This window comes from Onychostoma macrolepis, chromosome 02 (assembly GCF_012432095.1).
Source record: "Onychostoma macrolepis isolate SWU-2019 chromosome 02, ASM1243209v1, whole genome shotgun sequence".
Taxonomy (NCBI): Eukaryota; Metazoa; Chordata; class Actinopteri; order Cypriniformes; family Cyprinidae; genus Onychostoma; species Onychostoma macrolepis.
The window spans coordinates 6,458,082-6,478,349 of NC_081156.1; the positions used below are offsets into that span (position 1 = coordinate 6,458,082).

At 35.4% G+C, this 20,268-nt stretch overlaps 1 protein-coding gene and 1 long non-coding RNA gene across 4 annotated transcripts in view; one reads left to right on the forward strand and one right to left on the reverse strand.

Annotated features, from left to right (window-relative positions):
* Positions 1-252: 252 nt before the first annotated feature.
* Positions 253-8,991, forward strand: LOC131521785 (uncharacterized). 3 transcript variants are annotated; one of them, XR_009266367.1, is made up of 5 exons: positions 536-1,743; positions 2,246-2,377; positions 2,592-2,681; positions 3,148-3,214; positions 6,651-8,991. It is a non-coding gene; the product is annotated as an uncharacterized LOC131521785 (long non-coding RNA). The 3 variants fall into 3 exon arrangements; XR_009266368.1 differs by lacking the exon at positions 536-1,743 and adding an exon at positions 253-497 and having other exon boundaries at positions 2,246-2,681; XR_009266366.1 differs by having other exon boundaries at positions 534-1,743; positions 2,246-2,681.
* A 1,837-nt stretch (positions 8,992-10,828) lies between these two features.
* Positions 10,829-20,268, reverse strand: part of cdc73 (cell division cycle 73, Paf1/RNA polymerase II complex component, homolog (S. cerevisiae)) — a 45,190-nt gene continuing 35,750 nt past the window's right edge. Inside the window, exons 13-17 of the mRNA XM_058746812.1 lie at positions 19,984-20,071; positions 14,727-14,888; positions 12,371-12,471; positions 12,149-12,290; positions 10,829-11,178 (exon numbers count right to left, since the gene is read on the reverse strand). Coding sequence (XP_058602795.1) covers positions 11,142-11,178; positions 12,149-12,290; positions 12,371-12,471; positions 14,727-14,888; positions 19,984-20,071 — 530 coding nt within the window. The 3' untranslated portion in view covers positions 10,829-11,141. The remainder of the gene's footprint in view (positions 11,179-12,148; positions 12,291-12,370; positions 12,472-14,726; positions 14,889-19,983; positions 20,072-20,268) is intronic.

The following is a 20,268-nucleotide window of genomic DNA, read 5'->3' on the forward strand; positions in this document are numbered from 1 at the left end:
TTTGTGAATATAATTTGTCATTAAACAAGATGTAAATACAAATGGTCGTGCTTTTTTTATTTTTATTTGTATGGGTGCTTGACTAGACGCGTAAAGGACATCAGTGGACGTCTATTCACAACCTCTTAAAAACTACTTGGGGCACTTAAATTAATTTTTGCAGTATTAACCAAGGTGTAAGCACAATTGTTTTTGCATTTCATAGAGGGTCATGATGGACTATAAATGCACGTGTAAAAGACGTCACCTACTGGACGTCGTCTCACAACTGAATCGCAACAGGGTATATATTGAACTACACATAGCTAAAAGTCAAAGTAACAATTATACATGCAACCCCAGGGAACTATAGACATGTACAAACGTATCTGAATGCATTTTTAGGAAATATTCTGTGTTACATATTCATGTCGTCCTACCGTGACTATTTTTGGCCAGGGACAGCGGATCAGCTCCGGTGGCCGTGGAGCAGCAGACCCGTGTAGTGTAAATAAGGGGTAAGAGCTTTATTCATCATAGTGTAGATCGCATAATACTCGCGCTAGACTGAAGTCAGTAATGATATTCTTTGGTAATGTAAATGTTCTTTGCTTGTTTTGAATAACTGGAGGAAATGTAAATGAAAGATTCGCGCACCCATGTCTCTGTCTCCTCAGCGCCATCACAAGCACCAAATCCTAACCACTTCAGAGACCTCTCGAGCTGAACTTGTTTTTATACTAAAGTTTGAAAGGAGTAGTCAATTTAATAAATTCTCAGGACTTACCCTTACAAAAATGTCCTGTGGTATTCCTGTGGTACTGCAGCAGTACTACATAAATTTACCACACAACAAATGAGCAGAGCTTAATATGACAGGATTACCACAGCACTTTCTGTTGTACAGTATCACAAGAATTTACCATTAGATGTTGTATGTGGTTTTTCTGTTGTTTTTGTGTTGTAATTCCAACACAAGCTAAATATGACAGGATTACCACATCACTTTCTATACAGCATGAATTTACTACAGAAAATACAATGTGTTGTATTTGAATGGTATATGTATATGTATTGTTTCTGTGTGATATTTAACACAATAAACAATTGTCTGATCTCACTTTATCATAATTGAAAATTTTATTAAACTACAAAAATTAATTTCCTAGATAGTACATTCTCACAAAAATTTTCGTTTTATGATTTAAATTAAATTTATGACAAATGTGTTATATTGTAACTGTAACAGCTATAATGTAATGACAACATCAGTATTTCTAAGATATGAAATATAGTCCAGTATGTATTGTGTGTTATATACTGTATGTATGTGTGTGTGTGTGCGCGCGCGCGTCTGTGTGTAGCCTATAGTACACAAAATAATCAATTATTATAATTATACACATTAACGTAATAACATTAATAATGATATTATGCACACAGGCATTTACGCTTGCGTTGCTTGCTGCCCGTTTCCATGGCAATGGTGAAGCTCAGACTTTGGCGCACTTTTGGATTTTGAACCGTGACGTCAAGCCGTTCTCAACCGCCAACCGCGAACTAGACAGTTTGTAAAATGTTGCGTTTCTGATTATTTTCTTTTTTCGAAGAAAACGCAGTCGAAACAGGTCTATCGAGTTACACTGAAGACACGCACATTCACGACGAAACATTAATTAAGGAAGAATGGTATTTCTCCGAGGAAGTAATCGTCAGCTGGCCCGCTGCGAGAAACCAGACGTCTCAGTTCATCCGTCTTTGCTGGTGAGTAATTTCACGTAGATTAAGTGCTTCTGCTGTACTTTTATGTGCATGTTATGCTACCTGTGTTGTATTTGTTAGTTTAATTTACCACGCGATTACATATCACTCTGTTTAGATGAGATAGTTAGTATCAATATAACGAATTTAGACCGACTGGAAATAACATACAGCTCTTCATTAAATGAGCGGGTTCATAAGAGTTATTTGTTAATAAATTGGACACTGAAATTGTCCAAAAAGGCCTGGCTCAATAGTGTCATGTTCGTGAACTGAGCTACATTGGTGGATCAGTACATAGTATAGCCAGTTTTCATGATTTAATTGATTAATACGATTCATACTGAGTTCGGTGTAATACACTATCATGTGTTTTCTGTGTGAGTTAAACAAGTAAAGAGTGCTGCTGCAGAAATCTACTTTTTTCCCATATTTAAAACAAAAATCTCAGCTACTAAGTTCAATCAGCTGACAACCCTATTGTTGACGTGTTTTTATATTACAGAGTCAGGCCTGGATGAAAACCTGCTTAAAGAGAGAGTGCAAGCCTGGTGCTGATGTACCCGGTAAGCTAAATGAAGAATTGTAAAACCGAAAAAGCTCAGATGATGCTGAAAAGACTGTCAGCTCAGCCTCAGTAAGTATGCTCTTTTTGACAATCTTTTATATAAAAAAAGAAAAACAGAAACAAAGACTGGACAGCATTTAATGCAGCAACTAATTAAACATAAGTCCACAAGAAAACAGGTGAAAAATAGTAGGCTAAATACTAAAACTGTCAATTCCAGTTTTTCAAAACACAATACCACAAAAGACAATGAATGTTTATGCTGCTTATGTATCTTTTCAAGACCCCTGTAAATGAATCAGATCAAGAAATGCAAAGAAGAATAGAAGGGCTACAGGAAGAAAACAGCGGCTCAGAGAGGAACTTGAAAACTGTAAGGGAAAAATTAGTGGACGAAGATCTCGAGTCACGTCTTTCAGTTATTTATATTTTATCTAAACAAAAACTTCTCACAAAATGAGGAATATTATAAAGCAGTTACAATAAAAAGTAAACAATATGCTCTCTAAAAAGTTGATGCAGTTGTTATAGAGCCAATATTTACCTGATCTTAAAAATTACTTTGATCTGTCAATACAGTCAGGTTGATCATGTTAAATAACCAGTTCATTTAGATGTTACCACATAAAGTTCTCCAGTGAAGTGCAGACATGATGCAAGTGTTGTAAATGGCGCTTCATTGATTACACTCTGTATAATTTTAAACATAGTCTGAAGTCTCTAATATAATATATGTTTTTATAGAAAAATTTCAAAGCACCTTTTATATTTCTCTAAATTATTTATAAGATAAAATAAATTGTTTACATAAAAAATAATTAGTTAAAATCTTGTTTCAGAGATTCCTGGATTCTCAATGAGCTGAGAAGGCTAAGGACAGAGGCACGACCTCAAACTGAAAGTGAGGTAAATATAAAATTGTATTTAGAAAAAAAATTTGTTTCAATCCTCAAATTTGATTGATTGGTGGTCCAAGACATTTCACTGTTTGTATTACTCTGTTCACAATATTACAGATTATGTATGTGGTGCACAGTAGAAGCAGGTTGGGGAATGGATTGATCTGAATTGAGGAGCATATTTTTTGAAAGCCCTCAATGCTCCTATTTAGTGAGTAGGGAGCAGAAAAAGAAAACCTAGAGTGGAATATATGTGTTGCTCACATTATACTAAACACACTCTTTGTCACAAACACAGTTTCGTAATGAACTGAAACATTTGTACACTGCTCATGATAACATAAAAGTTCTCTACTATTGTGTTTTGCACAGTTGCTTTGGCAAAACATCTGTCAAATCGAAGTGTGTTATTGCTCAGTGCTAGGGGTGGGCGATATGACCAAAATCTTATATCACGATATGATATATATCACGATATAGTAATTTTTTTCTTTTAAAAAGGTTTTTATATTAAAATCTTTGATACCATAGAATTTTCATAATCCTTGTCACCAATGTCAATATCAAACTAATACAAGCCTTAAAATAGACAAAAAAAAAACACTCAAGCTCACTGAAAATAAAGTCAGTGATGAAATAAGTATAAGAAACTAATTGCAAGCAATAGGACAAAAACTACAATACATAAGAAACGCTACATACATTGTGTAAATTAATTAGTCTTCACTGTGTTAATTATATCTATCTATCCATCTATGATAGATATAATTAACATGTTTATTATGTATAGATTAGGGCTGGGTATCGATTCAGATGTCCCGATTCGATTCAAGCTCTCGATTTGATTCTCGATTTTTTTTATTACATTCAGTGAATATAGTTTTAATACAAAAGCTATTGATATTTCTAACGAAATGAACAGTAAACATCAGTTTACAAATAGTGAATTAATAAAAGACATTAAGAACCACAGGCCTGTATTTTAAACCTATTCTTTTTTTCTATAGGGTTCTTTCTTAAACAATAATTGGGCCCTATAAAATGTTAATTTTACATTAAATTAAACATTAATTTAATTTATCCTAATCAATTAAAATTAAACCCTTTTATTTTTGGCAAACAAAGTGCTGCACAACAGAGGTTTACTGCTAAAATTAAAAAGAAAACAAATGGGATTATTCCTTTAAAAATAAAGATTTATTAATATTTATTATTAGTAGTAGCATTGAGTCTTGCTCTTAACGTTAAACTAAACTTTTATTTTGACAGGTTGCCGTGAGGAACTTGCAGCTGCTGTGTATCATGTGATATGACTTTAGTTTTCTCAAATTAAACTGTAAAATGCTAATGAAATGACTCTCAGAGCAGCAGTGTGTTAATATCATCATATAGTAAGACGGCAGAAGATGAAAACACTGCGAGCGTCGTCCGCGCTTTAGTATGTGTGTGGTAAACAAAAGAGTGTGTCGGGCCATCCCCCATTCATTCATTCATTCATTCATTGTGGAAATCATGGCGCCTTATGCGTGATATCAAATGCTTCTACAGATTTATAGTATTACTATAGCATTTCACCTGAGCATTACGAATCAAGCGTATGGCTTTGTTCTTGGTTCTCATCAACAGTATCTCCGCCATGATAAGCACTGAATGAATGACAGGCTTTCTGTTGTAACATCGCGCATCGGTAAATAAGGGTGACATCTAGTGGAGAAGACTAATGATAAGAATCACATTAATCAGATCTTGTTTTAAATGCGTGCTGAAATAAATACCGGAAAAGATCGATTCGCGGCTTTTGAGAATCGATATCGAATCGACGTCATTAAAAAAATACGATTAATCGAAAAATCTTTTTTTTTTTTGCCCAGCCCTAGTATAGATTCTATACATATATATACATACATACACACACACACACACATATATATATATATATATCTCAGTGTTTCCCCTACCATTATTTTAGGGGGGCGACCCCCAACAGCACCCCTAGCCCCCCTTGAAGGTCAAGTTAATTTTATTTAATTTTATTTTCTCTATAGCGCCAGACCACAAAAGAAGTCATTTATTAAACGAACTAAATAGCCTTATGTTATTTATCTTATTTGCACGACGGTATGTCATTTCTGTCACTACGTTACATGGTCGTGCTCTCTGTATCGCGCGCACAGCGGAGTTCTGCCCCGGTTCGCACACACACACACACAAATGTCACACAAGTGAGCACACTCTCACTCCTATTTGTAAATATTAAGCCGCAAAATGTGTATTTAAATATGATTTCTGCTTGTCTCTGTGTTAATGTATGGCGAGACGCGTGGGTTTGTTTACTCATACAGAAGCGCCGGGCGCTATGCGGTGATATTAACGCCTGTCGTCTCACTAAATGAGGACATAAATACATGAACAACATCTCCAGAACTGCTCTGAGAGTCACTTCATGAGCATTCGGCGTTTCATTTGAGAAAAACTATCCTCATATCATATACACAGAAATGTAAAAGGTATTCACGGCAACCCGTCAAAATAAAAGTTCGGTTTCACTTGAAGACATTGGGCAGAACGTAATAGGCTACTACTACTAAAACTATTAAAACCTTATCTTTAAGGAATAATCATACAATGTCTTCAATGTTATTATCAATATTAATCCCCTTTATTTTTAAGTCGGGGAAAAACAGAACCTCTTTTCCTCGTTTTGTTCTGGTCGTTCTCCACCTGGTTCCGTCTGCCCTTCACGCCCCGTGGTGGAGTGTAAAGATCTCAGTCATCCAAATGATTCAAAAGTATTACTGTAAACAATGTATTTTGCGACACCACAAAATAAACGATAGAACATAATATGAAACGATATACTTTTTATTTTGTCCAATATATATCGTCATATCGCACAGCCCTACTCAGTGCCATTGTCAAATTGCAAAATGAAAGAAGCTGCGTGTAATCATGAATTTCTCTGTACGTAAATATACCAGATTTAATTATCTGTGGAACTGTTGGTGGAAATTAAGTTATTGGTGGAATAACAATGTTTGAATTTTCCTTCTTATGGCCAATAATATATCATCTGCTGATATGTCATGCATCTCTACTCACTATTAATTACATTTTTAATGTACTGTTGTAAAAGAGCAATATCAAAATTGCAGTCATGTTGTTTAATCATTGTTCCTATGGACACATGATAGCTGTGCTCATATTCAGAACAACAGCAAAACAGTACAACATGGCTTTGGCTTTGGTCTAATAATTTATAGACTAACTTTCCTGGAATTGTGAGTTTTTTTTTATAACACTTTATACCTGGAGGGCAACTGTCCTAGCTTTGTTCTAAACCTGCTCCAACACACATATCGGTAGTTTTCAAACCAACCTAAAGGACCGTTTGTCAGTTATTTATTAATGTATATTAGTCATGTCCATTTTTTTTTATTTTGCAGAAAAAGTGAGCTGTGCTTTCCCTATTCTCAGCCTCAGACGTCACGCCCACGGACCGTTGGCTAAACATCTGATACATATGACACACAAAAGTGGAAACACTTCAAGAGTTTCAATGTCGTCATCGGACTGATTGAATTATACAGGATTTCCGGGAGACGTGCGTGTTGCATTCTTTAACGTTCCACCTGGAAACAAATATGCCGTGACGCCGAATTCCTCACGAAAGAAGAAAGCCGTCATGTTTACAACTGTGATGACGAGCGCTTATCAGGATCAACTAACCGCTGGATTTTTAAAAGTATGTGAAATATTTAAAGTTCATGGCATAGAATCTGTAAAATACGTCCGAGAGTTTTACACACCGGTCTGTTATTGTGGTGAATAATGATGAAACATGATGCTGAACGAAATGAACTGTGATTGGTTGTTTGACATGTCGGTCAAACGGCCTCATGGGTGGGCCTTGGCCAATGAAAGCTGCCATGGATTCCAGACCTTAAGCCCTCAATCTGAAGCTCTAGCTACGCGAGACAATGCTTTCCCTAATGTGGACAAAGGATCCCTGAGAGAGGCTGTTCACAACAAATGATCAAATGAGCGAAAGCTTAATTGTGAGATGTTAATGTTTGAATACTGTGAATTTGCATTTTCATGCTTTGTTTAATTGTGCCTTATATTGTTTTATTGTGTCATATACCCAACTTTGTAGTGTACACAGATTATGTTGTTACACATGGTGAATAAATGTTGAAATGTAATATGGCAGATGTAGTATGGTGTGTCACATTTTTGTATTTGTAACATTTTTAAGATTATGACAAGTATACTAGTAATACCACAGGTTTATGACAGAAAAACTAAGGTTTTCTTGCAGGAATATCATAGCAAATTAAGTGTTACCATTAAAAAACCCTGCAAAATTATTACAGGAATACCACAAAAATATAAAAGGACCACAGGACTATTACAGGAAAGCCAGGTATTACTGCAGAAATATGACAGTAGTACCACAGGAATATCACAGATATATTACATACAGTACAACAAAAATGCTGTGGTAAAGCGTCCCAAAAAACAACACAATACCACATAATTACCACACAATTTTTGTGCAGTACTTTTAATGTTTTACCACATGTAATACCTCAGGTAATTTTTGTAAGGGTAAGACTAAAATGGCACTTTGAGAAGCTTGATAAATACGGGCCCTGGTCAATTAACCTCTTCTTAGTCAACTGTCCAAATACTTGAGCCCCTGAAAATGGAGGTACTTTGCCTAAAATGGCTGTAACTCCTAAATGGTAAATGTCACATTTTTGTGGAACCTTTTAAAATAAAGCTAAAAGCCTGCGCTTCCATCACATCTTGATTGTTTTATTTCAAATTCATTGTAGTGGTGCATATGTATAAAGGCAAGAGCACAAAAACAGAATCTGAATGTCCGAAAAAGTGTCCGAATACTTCTGGACCTGACTGTACATCATAAGAAGAATGGCGTCTATGCTAATATTAGTCGGTTTCATTCTTATTCAGAGGTTATCGGTGGCACCCATATCACAATTAAACAAATCTTAATGGGCTTTAAAAAGACTTTATTTTAAAAAGTATTTGTTACGCTTCTTGTATAAATTTTATTTCCATTTATTATATTTCTGTTTATTATCCACCATTCTGTCTGTTGGTTTTAGGATGCAATATGACCCAAGACATGACATTCAACCTAATTACTTGTACTTTATGTACGGGGTTGTAGTTTTATGTACTTTTCAATTTTATTTGTTTTGGTTTCTGGTATATAATGTGTTGAATTATTGCGAATCATCTCTGAATGGAGATCACACTCACAACAGCTGTTTATCTTCACTGTGACACCAGTAATGCTTGTTTTTCAGCATCAGGTTACGCTCTGAAAGCCTTTGCTTTATCATATTTGTTCCTGCCAGCGTGCTTCTGTCCCGCCTCATGCCAAGACTGACATGCAGAGGGCAAAGATCACAGACGATGATAAAGTTAAAGTTTCTGGCTGGAAATCACATTAGACAGCTGCTGGATTCCTGTCAGACACAAACTGCAGTAATGCAAGAGTCACATCCCACTACATTAAAAAAAATAAATAAATGAATAAAAACACCTGTAAAGACCACAAAATATCTACCAATAAAAACAGTGAAAATATTATTGCATGCCTTGTGGTGCTCTAAAACCATATGCTGTTATTGCTCTGTGGAGCAAAAAAAAAAAATCTGAAAAATAAATTTAAAAAATAAATACGACCACACGTTGCATCAATCACGTTTACACACTGCCTCCGAAACTTTCGTCCGTCATAAAAAATAAAAATTCAGATCAGGATCGATTTTCTTCGTTTTCGCATCTAATCAAGTATTTTGATAGGAAAGGATGACGAATAAAAAAAAAAACGCATACGAAAATTTCGGACTAAGTGTGCAAGGAACTTTAGTCATAATTATGGGATAAAAGGTCTTAAATGACAAAATAAATAAAATAAAAATAAAATGAGATAAAAATCATAACTGACAAAAATCTAAAATCGAGTCAATTATGACCAAATTAAAATTGACATTCAAATGTTAAAATGAGATACTACTTTAAAGTACTAAGTAGATGTCAAATGACAGTCAATTATGAGTTTGAAAATAAAATCTTAACGGAGTCTAAATTGAAGTCACGACAGTCAAAAGTATGACCAAGTCAAAATATGAGATAAGCCATAATTATGACAAAAAAAAAAAAAAAGTGGAAAACCATTTCCTTCACATAAGAAAAATAATCGTTTTAATGAATCATAATTCTGACAAGTCAAAATTGAGATGGTCAAAATTATGAAAAAGTCAAATGGCAAAATCAAAATTGTCATATACTGTACACACTAGAGAGACCATGCTTTAATAATCATCTCTCTTCTTTATATCTGTGTTGGATCCCAATGATTTCATCCCATCTATTTTCTGAGAAACCACATTACAGTTTTAGTCTGACTTTCTGACTGATGGTTTTGACAGTGCACTAGTAAACAAAATGCATAACATTCATTAAATGTTGCCATTCAACATTCAAAGCCAGTCGAAGTTGTTCTGTTCCAAGAAGATGACAGCATGCTTGATTAAATGCACCTGCTATCAGCTGAACCAGCCAAACCTGTTGATCAGAAATGGGTTTCCACATCAGGCCATGTACAGTAATAGTAAATGCCACCCCTCTCATGTCCTAGTAGACATGGTGTAAAGGTGCGATCACATTTACTGCTTTGTGAAAACCTATTCATTTCCAAATAAATCATTGCGATCTGAGGTTTCACGTGAAGGCAACAATTCCCCATGCAGATTTCGCTCATTTTCAAGTCGGTCACTTCAATACCATGTTCACCAACAGAAAGCTGGTTCATTTGAAAGTGACTTCTGTGTGAGCTGTGCTTTACTACTGACAACAGACCATGATTCACTAGTGACCGCACAAACTTACAAAGCTGTCAGAGGCTCCTCTGAAAAAGAAGAAAAATATGTATCACCACGTGTTTATATTTTTTTAAATATTTTTTTTAATAATAATCCACATTCAACAGAAATGTTTAAAAACAAACATTACTTTCAAACGCATTTATACAAAAACCAACCATCCCAAAAAAAAAAAGAAAAAAAAAAAAAGAAAAAAATGGTACCCTTGTCGATAACTGACTTTGCGTTATGGAAGCAACTGCATTTTTCCATTTCAAAAATAGTAATTAGATCCAAGCAGTACTTGGGTTTCTGGATAAAACTTGAACAAAATCTCCAATATACTGCAGAATTACAGAGCATATTCACCATCAACAATCTGAAGTACAGATTTCATATAACCATAGAATTCCGGTCATTTAAACACCTGCTGGTTTTGAAGAAAGGCATCTCATACTAAACCTTCCTCTAATCTGACTTAGATTTACCATTCGCATTTGTGCAGTGAACCTCAATGCACTACTCTACACTTCATAGAACAGAAGGCAGAAAAAGCCAAAAAAGAAAGGAAGGAACAAAGTGAATCTATCATTACAAGAGTTTTAGACATAGCAGTCATTTTATTCATATTAACGAGTCACCATTTTCAATGGTTCTCTCATTCAGCTCGTGTTTTACAAAAAAGAAAAGGAAAAAAAAAAAAAAAAAAAAAAAAAAAAGAGGAAAACCCCCCCCAATCAAATATCTCCTTTTGAATCTGCCTTGATTACCAACTGCTTTACAATTGAAAAATACATATCTACTGAGAAAACATGACCAGGACCAACCCAAACATCCAAATTTCCTCTCACCCGGCCTGACCTGTTCATCTATGGGTGGAGGAAGAGACTACAAATCAAACTGGTGTCAGCAGAGGGTGAAGCAAACTGAAATCCAAAGTGCTTTCAGGGAGGCTGAGAGGATCGGCGGTCTAGCGGTCCATCTTGACAGGTCTCTGGAGGGAGGGAAGATCTCGACAGTGGACGGCCAGCGGTCTCAGAACCTCAGATGGGACTTGTGTTTGACCATGTATCTGTAGAGGAGATGAAGAGATAATGAGCTATATAAGGCTATTAAGATTACTATTAGGGTTGGAAAACATGTAGTTTCATTCCTCGAGTATTTAATTAACCAGGGACAGGTTCACATGATCGACTTCAAAAGACTAAACAATCAAAGATGTCCATCTGTAGGACGTTTACATGCACCAAAAATCCAAAAAAAAAAAAAAAAAATTGAGGGCTATAGGTCGGCAAAATGCATGTTCAATAATATGGAATTAAAAAAGTAAAAAAAGTTTAGTGTTCTTTTTTTTTTTTTTAAATTATATTTTTATGCATTAAAGGAAGCATTAAATTGATCAAAAGTCTCAATGAAGACATTTATAATGTTACATAGGATTTATTTCCAATAAATGTTCAACTTTCTATTCAAAGTATCCTGTAAGAGTGACAAAAATATGAAGCAGAACAACTGTTTTCAACATTGATAATCATAAGAAATGTTTCTTGAGCAGCAAATCATATTAGACTGATTTCTGAAGGATCATGTGACACTGAAGACTGGAGTAATGATGCTGAAAATTCAGCTTTGATCACGGGAATAAATAGTTTTTTTATTCTATATTTCATAATGCAGTTATTTTAAATTGCAACAATATTCCACAGTATTACTGTGTTCACAGTATTTTTTTAATCAAATAAATGCATCCTTGGGTAGAGGAAGAGACTTTTTTCAAAAACGTAGCTGTAACGTAGTAATGTCTTTGAATTTTCTTTATTTCGCAGGGTTCTCTCAGAAAAAATAAATAAAAATCACTATATTGGTCACTATAATCGTGATAAGAAATTTTCATACCATTACATCCCTAAATCAAACTCACTGACATTTGCTAGAATCATTAGCTTCACTCTCAGATTCACTTCTGAAAACATAAAATCAAAAATGCTGTCAGAACGTGTTCCTCTCCAGTGTGTGCCATGCTGCAGAGCTGCAATCCTGACCTGTCCAGTGTTTCCCAGAAGCGGAGGAAGACGGGCCGGTCCAGATGTCGTTTGTGGTGGCTCAGCTCCAGAACAGTCACGTCCCACTTCTGCACATTCGGGTCCATCCGTGCCTCGTCATACTTCAGGTGAAAGGCTCGGACTAAATAAACATCAGCATGAATTGAAACCCACTCTTGCCTACTGTAAATATAGTGCTGCGTTTTCCATGACCAAACTCACTTTTGGCAAATATATCCACGGGGGATCCATCAGGCAGCAGCCACGGCCAGCCCTTGAACTGCCAGGCAGGACCCTGAACGAAGACGGCCACTACACGATCCCTGTGAACAAACCGATAAAATCAGTCTCAAACTGACTGGTTACTGTGGGTGAAAGCATTGACAATACAGTGGCATTTAAGTAGCGATTCTCCGATGCCACGTTTGACTGGGAGCGACTATTTCATGAAAACAACACAGATAAACTTCAACAGCTAAACAAGTCTGCTGTGTGGATGCTAAGGCTAATCTGACAATATTGATTTCTCAATTTTACTTCATCTTCATTTTGATGAACCGATATTGATTCTTACAAATCACAACATTGATCTTTAAAGCTGAGTGCTAAAAACATCACTAAGCATTATTCATAGCACACCTACCATCAAATAATAGCTTTTGTAATAAAAGTCTTTTAACCGCAAAGAGACAACAAAATAGCTTTACAGGATTTCGCTAAAAATATGCACTATATTACATATTCATTATACTGTACTTAACTTGTTTTCATGAGATTTATTCAAACATACTTTAAATAATGAAGACATCCCTAACAGGTTATTACAGCCACAGTTTAATGTTTATATAACCACAAGGAACTGGAATAGAAAATATTAAGAAGTGTACACAAAGACTGCCTAAGGCTATGTTCACACTTGTGTTTTCAAGTCCGGAGCGCTTTTTAAAACGCCACCACCGGCGTCTTTTTCTGCAGCTTAGAGCGTCTTTTCAAGTTTTCTGAAGAAATATCACGATAATTTTTCGTATCAGTTGATATCGATAATCACGATAAGTTTCAAATTTGTATTTCTTTCAAGTTTAAAGCCAGATTTTTGCTCCAAAGTGAAAGTTGTAGAAACCAGACCATTAATTTTTCTTTAAATAAATATCTTGATAAAATAAATTTTAGTTTCTGTATCTGATATGGTTTCAAATCAAGAAACAGGTTTGTTGACTGAAAATAATAATAATTACTTTGTCTCTTAGAAATGCACATTTGATAGTAGCAGTAGCTTGAGTTGGGATGCAGATGTAAATTTGTTTATCAAAATCAGTAACATCTGTAAAAATTATAGCAATCTAATTTTTATATGGTAAAATCTAATTATTCTGACTGCGTTTGTTTTAAATCATTGGTTTTCCTTAGTAGCATACATTTAAATGATAAACTGTTAAAACCACACATATAGCACACCTCAATACCATGGTAAATATAAAACTATGGTTTTTAGATATTTGTATGAAAAACAGTAGTCTAAACTTAGTATAGGCTAAATGCACACATGCTATAGCTTAAAATCACAAAATATACTGTAATTATATTCCATTACTCCTTTAATACATTTAATGTCTACATTAATATAATAAAATTGATACAAATACCCACATTTCTGCCACAATACCACGGTGCAGTTAGTGTTACAGTAAATCCATGGTAAATGATGGCGATTTGTAGATTGAAAAGCCTTCTGACTGTATCATTGTTTCATCTGGCTGTAAACTCGTTTAAATCAATGAGCCATGTGTGTTCTTTGCTGAATTCAAGCGCTTCACACTGTATCTCTCAGCGCTGCTTAGCGTTCACGTGAGCGAGTAAACATCTTCAAATTACTAGCGCTCTTTTGTTCCGCTTTTGGCACATAAACATGATATCGAACATTTATCGAACTCTTCATATCGTTTTATCGAGGAAAATATGGCAATAATTATCGTTATCGATTTATCACCCAAAAACAATAAGAAAAAAGGAGAAGAGGTAGACAGATCGTACTAGTTTCGGAGCACAAGGAGTTGTATGATATGAGTGCAAAATCTATCTAGTCTTAAATATGCAGCAAATGTCACGCTCCCACAAACGTCGTTGTGAGCCGACATTACCCTCCCCGTTAACTTCAAAAGCCGACATTTCTGCAGCACACAGCGCTAGGCTACCGTTGCAGCTGTTATGGCAATAAAAGATGCCCTCAGCTGCTATTTGTAGCCTAAATGCTGCCAGCTTTTTATTTGACCAAAAAAAAAAAAAAAAAAAAAAAAGCGCGTCAACTTTTTCTTCTTGTCAAAAAAGACGCCAAGTGTTGATTATTTTTAAAAATAGCTTAGTTTACTATTAAATAAACTTTTTTCCCCTTTTTTTTTTTTGGTAAAAAAAAATAAATAAATAAATAAATAAAATAAAATCTTGTTGAATCACTTCATTAGGTTTAGCAATGGATCCATTATTAATAAATGTCCAAAATTAACCAGGCAAATTCTGTTGATAGAACAGTGCATTGAAAATGATAACCACTGCTTCCAGACACTGCGATAGATGAGCTCACCAGTCCTGTGGGGCGAGTTTGAGCGGCTGGTCGATCACTCTGTAGGGTACCGTGACGCTGATGGTGGCACCGCCTGGCTGAACCTGATCTTTACGTCTCTGCAGCAGAACCTCGTTGTCCCTCTGAATGCCCTGCTTCTTCTTATCCTCTGATGTGAAAAACCTGCCAAGAAAAAAAAAATAAACATTTCAGCAGCCAGCTAAAATACATTTTATATGAAAAATCCTTTATAATGTACTCCATCCTAGTGCATCCCTGCATATCCTTCTATTCTATCCCATCCCATTCTATCATCTATAGCACAACTGTACATAATCATTTGTTTCAAATTTTTGTTTGTGTATTTTTTATTCTCATCTTATTTTTATTGTCTGTCTCGTTGTTGTCTCTGTAAACTGGAGGCTTATGACACTAAAACAAATTCCTTGTATGCGCAAGCATGCTTGCCAATAAACGCTCTTTCTGACTCTGATATGCATTCGCAATTGGATTCATCATTGAATGTCTTCAGACACCGTCTAACACAACTGCATGCAAGGATTATAAAACTGATTCACTCTCATGTGAATCATCTCTGAAGGTACGAGCACAGGCCTGAGAGCAGCTTAAACTTTACACGTTCGATCCCAAAAGACGTCAGTGCAGAGAAAATATTAGCAGAAACTGCAAGAATCACTCTTCTGAACCTAAATTTTTATTTTTACATGTTAAAACCCAACCTACACCTTGTATATACCCAGTGAATTCTGGAAAAGCATTTAACATCTGTATACAGGCAATGTCAATGGACTACTCGCACTGAGCCTCATGACGCACTTCAGTTTTGAAATAATACAACTTAAGTTATTTCCGGTTATGTATATTTTAGCGATTTATTTGACTGAAATAGGAGTTCGTCGGATGATTTAAAAATCTGTATATTTTCAGAGACAGGAGAAGAGATATTCTGATGATTACTGTGTATTTTCCAAACTTGACAGAACTTGTTTTAATCCAACATAAGCCGGTCTGAGAAAGCAGTGGATGGTAAACATACTGTACGTGATTGTTTCAACAGTGTCAGTGCTCTAAACTAGTAATGGCATAGCTGCGGGAAAGTATTTTGAGCAGGCGGGGCTGAGAAATAAAACTGGGGGTCATGTGATGGGTGATGTGAGACACTAGGATTCATTTAATATAAGCAAGTTTTGTTGTTATAGTTGCTGCGTTTTCATTAAAAAAAAAGTATATAAAATAAAACAAACCACAAACTAAGCATTCGTTTTAAAATAGGGAAACTACCTTATTTATTTGGGTTACAATTATTAAATTCATTTTGTTATTAAATGTTATATGTTTAATATAGGCCTATGCGAATTTGCCATTGTACTATTTTATGGCTGATGTGTTTTAATTAATAGGTTAATAACTATCACAAACTATGATAGTTTTAAAGAAAGAAGAAATCCAAAGAATATTTATTTGTGTATGTTACAAAGCGGGTAAAACTTATTTCCCTTATTCATATTGTTAAAAAATGTTCAAAGTTTAATATAAGTGAATTTGTCATTGTAGTATTGCTGATGTTGTGTGTGGAATCTTTTTTTCATTAAGAGCAATACTGAATCAAACTTGAGCATTAAATTTTGTTCCAAGAATAGGAAAGATCTAACGTTAAAAGATCAAAATAAGCGCAGCAGATGTGAGAATGTGAGATTGGTTGCTGCTGAGGAAAATAACCACTCTCGATCTTTCTCCGCTGTAGCTGCTGGCATGTCAATGTGTAAATGAATGAGTGTTACACTTCAAGGACTGAATCGGCTACGGCCTTTTTGAATCAACTATGAGGTTCTCTTTCATTCCTTGGGACTCTTTGCAGACCCTCCCTTTCACCTTTCTTGCCCATGACAGCTTTGTTCGTTCTGCATTATGGAGATTTACAACTTGGTAAACAGAATCCTTCACATTCCACACAAATCACAATGACGGTGCAATTGCAACTTTCACATGTACATGTACATACTGTGGGATTCAATAGTGTCACATAACATGTTATTCAAAATCTACTTTAAACCTGAAAATAAACACTCTTAGTAGGGATATGCAACAGCGATCGAGTACTCTAGTGCTCGGCCGTGACAGCAACGATTGATCATGAAAACCATTCTGATTGGTTATAGCAGCACTTTGGGCAGCACCCTGAGATCTGATTGTTTATCTTACAACAGCACGCGGTCCAAAGTATAGATGTGAGAAGAGAGAGAGGCATGGCTTTGAAGTCAGTGATGTCTGGGTTAGCTACATGCATATCTGATTAGTCTAATATAAGATGCATTGGGATATTAACATGCTGAATGCGCTGCATATTACCAGTATTTAGTTTCATGCTCAAATGCAATGCCCAATATTGACAGTTATTTGAGACAGTCATATCGCTTTTAGACGTTTCTTTTTGAAAAATACTGATGGTATTTATAATAATGCAGCAGTGCTTTTTTCGTCATATTTGTTCAACAGTAGGTATACTTCAAATAAAATTGTTTTCGTACTTCATATGGTTTTGAAAACGCGAAGGCGATTTCAGGAATCACTTGATAATGTAGATCAGGGGTGTCAAACTCAGTTACTGGAGGGCCAGAGCCATGCAGAGCTTAGATGCAACCTTAAACACACCTGATCCACCTAATCAAGTCCTTCAGGCTTATTTGAAAACTACATGGTATGCGTGTTGGAGCAGGGTTGGAACTAGGGATGCAGCGATTTACCGGTTTTACGATTAACCGCGCTTTAAAACGTCACGGTTAATTAATCGTAAAGGCTCCGCTATACCGAGTGTTTCTGTTGTATGGAATGGAACTGTTGAAACATGAGCAAAACGAAAACAAAGTTACACTAGCGGTGCACCAGCTTAAAATGCCGTGCTCATCAGAGACACGGAGGCTACTAGATTAACTATGACAGAGGAACCAAACAGCGATCCTTTATTTCCACCAGAGAAATGACTGAATTCGATAGTGTGGGACCATTTTAAATTTGGGTACATCAATATTGCCGTAAAATCGCTGTTAAAGAGTGAATACATAAGGGATAATGCACAGCTAGCCAACCTGTTCTGGCTGTGCAATAAACGATTTTAATGCACGACGTGAAGGCAAGGACCACCTGACGCGACGTTCGTTAGCTCGAACATTCTGCCGCTTCAGAGATGAAATAGTGCAGTGAGAGAGAGCGGCGGCGTGTGTGAAGCGCGCAGTCAGCGGAGGCTCGTGAAGCGGAGCCAGGCGAGTATAAACGAGGCTTTAGCCTACCTGCATCTGCGTCACTACAAACAATGAAGATTTGAGTTTAGTTATTTAAACAGTCATTTTACCCCTCTTTGCTGATTAATATAATGTAGCGATCCAGTATCTAAGCTATTTTATTAATGAAAGTCGCTGGGCAGCGTTGACAACACGTTTCTGTCCTCCTAAATGTTTGTGGGCAGCTCGATCTCGATCTCACAAACCAAAATAATAGACATGATTTTCTCAGGCCTTATGTAAAATCAGATGAATAAAGATTATTAAAATGAATAAGTATTGATGACAGTTGATTACAATAATAGTTTAGTTTATTCCCCTCATTAGTAACAGTGTCCTCTGTGGGATAAATAAAGTTAATATTAGTCATATATTAATAATACTTCATTAATATTGTGATTTATCATCCCTGTTATAGTATTATTCATAAGTCAATTTATTTTTCACCATCTTTCCAAGTTCTGTACCACAGATCCAAAAGAAATTTAGAAAGAATGAAATGAAAACACCAAATACATTTGTTATTTTCAAAAGGGAAATACTGACATGGATATTTACAGAGCAGAGGTCACCTTTTTAAATTCCAATAGGAGAGATGGACTTTTTTTTTCTTTAGTATTATTATTTTGTGCTGTAGTATTGGTTACTGTGTTATTTCTGTTTCAAAAGGCAGCAATAAATAACACTTTAATATCTAAAGAGTGTTTATGTGATTTTATGTTGTGAAATGAATAAATGCATAATAATCGTAATAATCGTGAAACCGTGATTATTCCTCAGACTATAATCGTACCAACAAAATCTATAATCGTTGCATCCCTAGTTGGAACTAAACTCTGCAGGGCTGCGGCACTCCAGGAACTGAGTTTGACACCCCTGATGCAGATGAAAATATAGCGCATATCTGCCCATAAACACAGCATTATAATGAGAACTTCATAGAAATCTATAGTAAATTCTGTCCTTGCCTGTGTTTCAGCGCGCTGTTATGATGGCGCATCATGGCAGGAGCTCTCCCTCTCTAGCACGTAACTAACAGTAAAGGTCACTGGCATTTGCATCCTTTTGTGCAAATACAAGTTGTAATGTTACATCTATGTTATGTATCCAAGTTATCTGATTAATATCATAGGATGTGTAAAAGAACAGGCTTTAGTTTATTGGCATAAAGTCACTCTAAAAGTTTTTGAAACCTATTGATGATCATAATGAGAAAATGCCACAAATGCCCATCCCTAACTAAGTCTAAAACCCATTTTATGAAAAAATGCTTCAGAAATATTTAAGATTCAGCACTATTCGCACAATACTAACATTGCTCCTAACCATTATTTTTTGTTTTAAGTAGTGCTGGGCAATGATAATTTTTTAAAATTGTGATCAAATCGCATGATTTTCTGTGATTAATCACAATATTGTAGATAAACAAATGAACATAATAAAATAACCCTCCATTTTGAGATGTATTTATATAACCAGCTTCGCAGACACTAGATTTTTTTCATTCTCGATAAAATGTCCAAACCAAGCTCATATCAGTGATAGTTTTAGATCACCTTCAGGAAATCACCCTCACAAACAGACTATCATCTCACTTTTTCCATTAATCACCATTTTTGCCAAAAAGCATTTTATCAGTTCTCTCATTCAACTTCCTCATTTCTTAATAGTTCTGAAATAGATTTTTTTTTCCAGAAGAGGAAGATGAATGAACATACTCCCATAAAGCCAGCTGGATTAGATAACCCGATGGCCTGGTGCCCAAGAACAACTGGCTTGACTGGTCTGAGTTGGTTAATCTTTCATGGTGACCTGTCACTTCATGTTCTCCTAAGAATGGTTTCATGTCAATTTTGACTAAAAACATCTGTAATGCTCTAATAAGAATGAGGGACATTTGTTGTTTGATACAAATCGTAACTTAATTTAACAGCCAACTGAATTTAGTCTTTACTATGAATCATCTAATCAGCACTTACTTGAGGTCCTGTAAGAGATCCTTGGCATTGAGCATTGTGATTAAAGATGTTGTAGCTGCAGGAATGATGATAATGGGAGTTCTAGAACCTGGAAAACATTTTGTTGTTGTTAAAAATAAACCAGTTAACTGCAGTGATCGAGCAGAATGAGAAATGTATAATAAATGCATTTTAAAAATAAGACATTTAAATGTAGGTTTTTAAAAATAATTCACAAAAAAAAACAGCTTTTACTCGACAAGATGATCTAGTCAACTAAATATTAATGTGTGTGTGTGTGTGTGT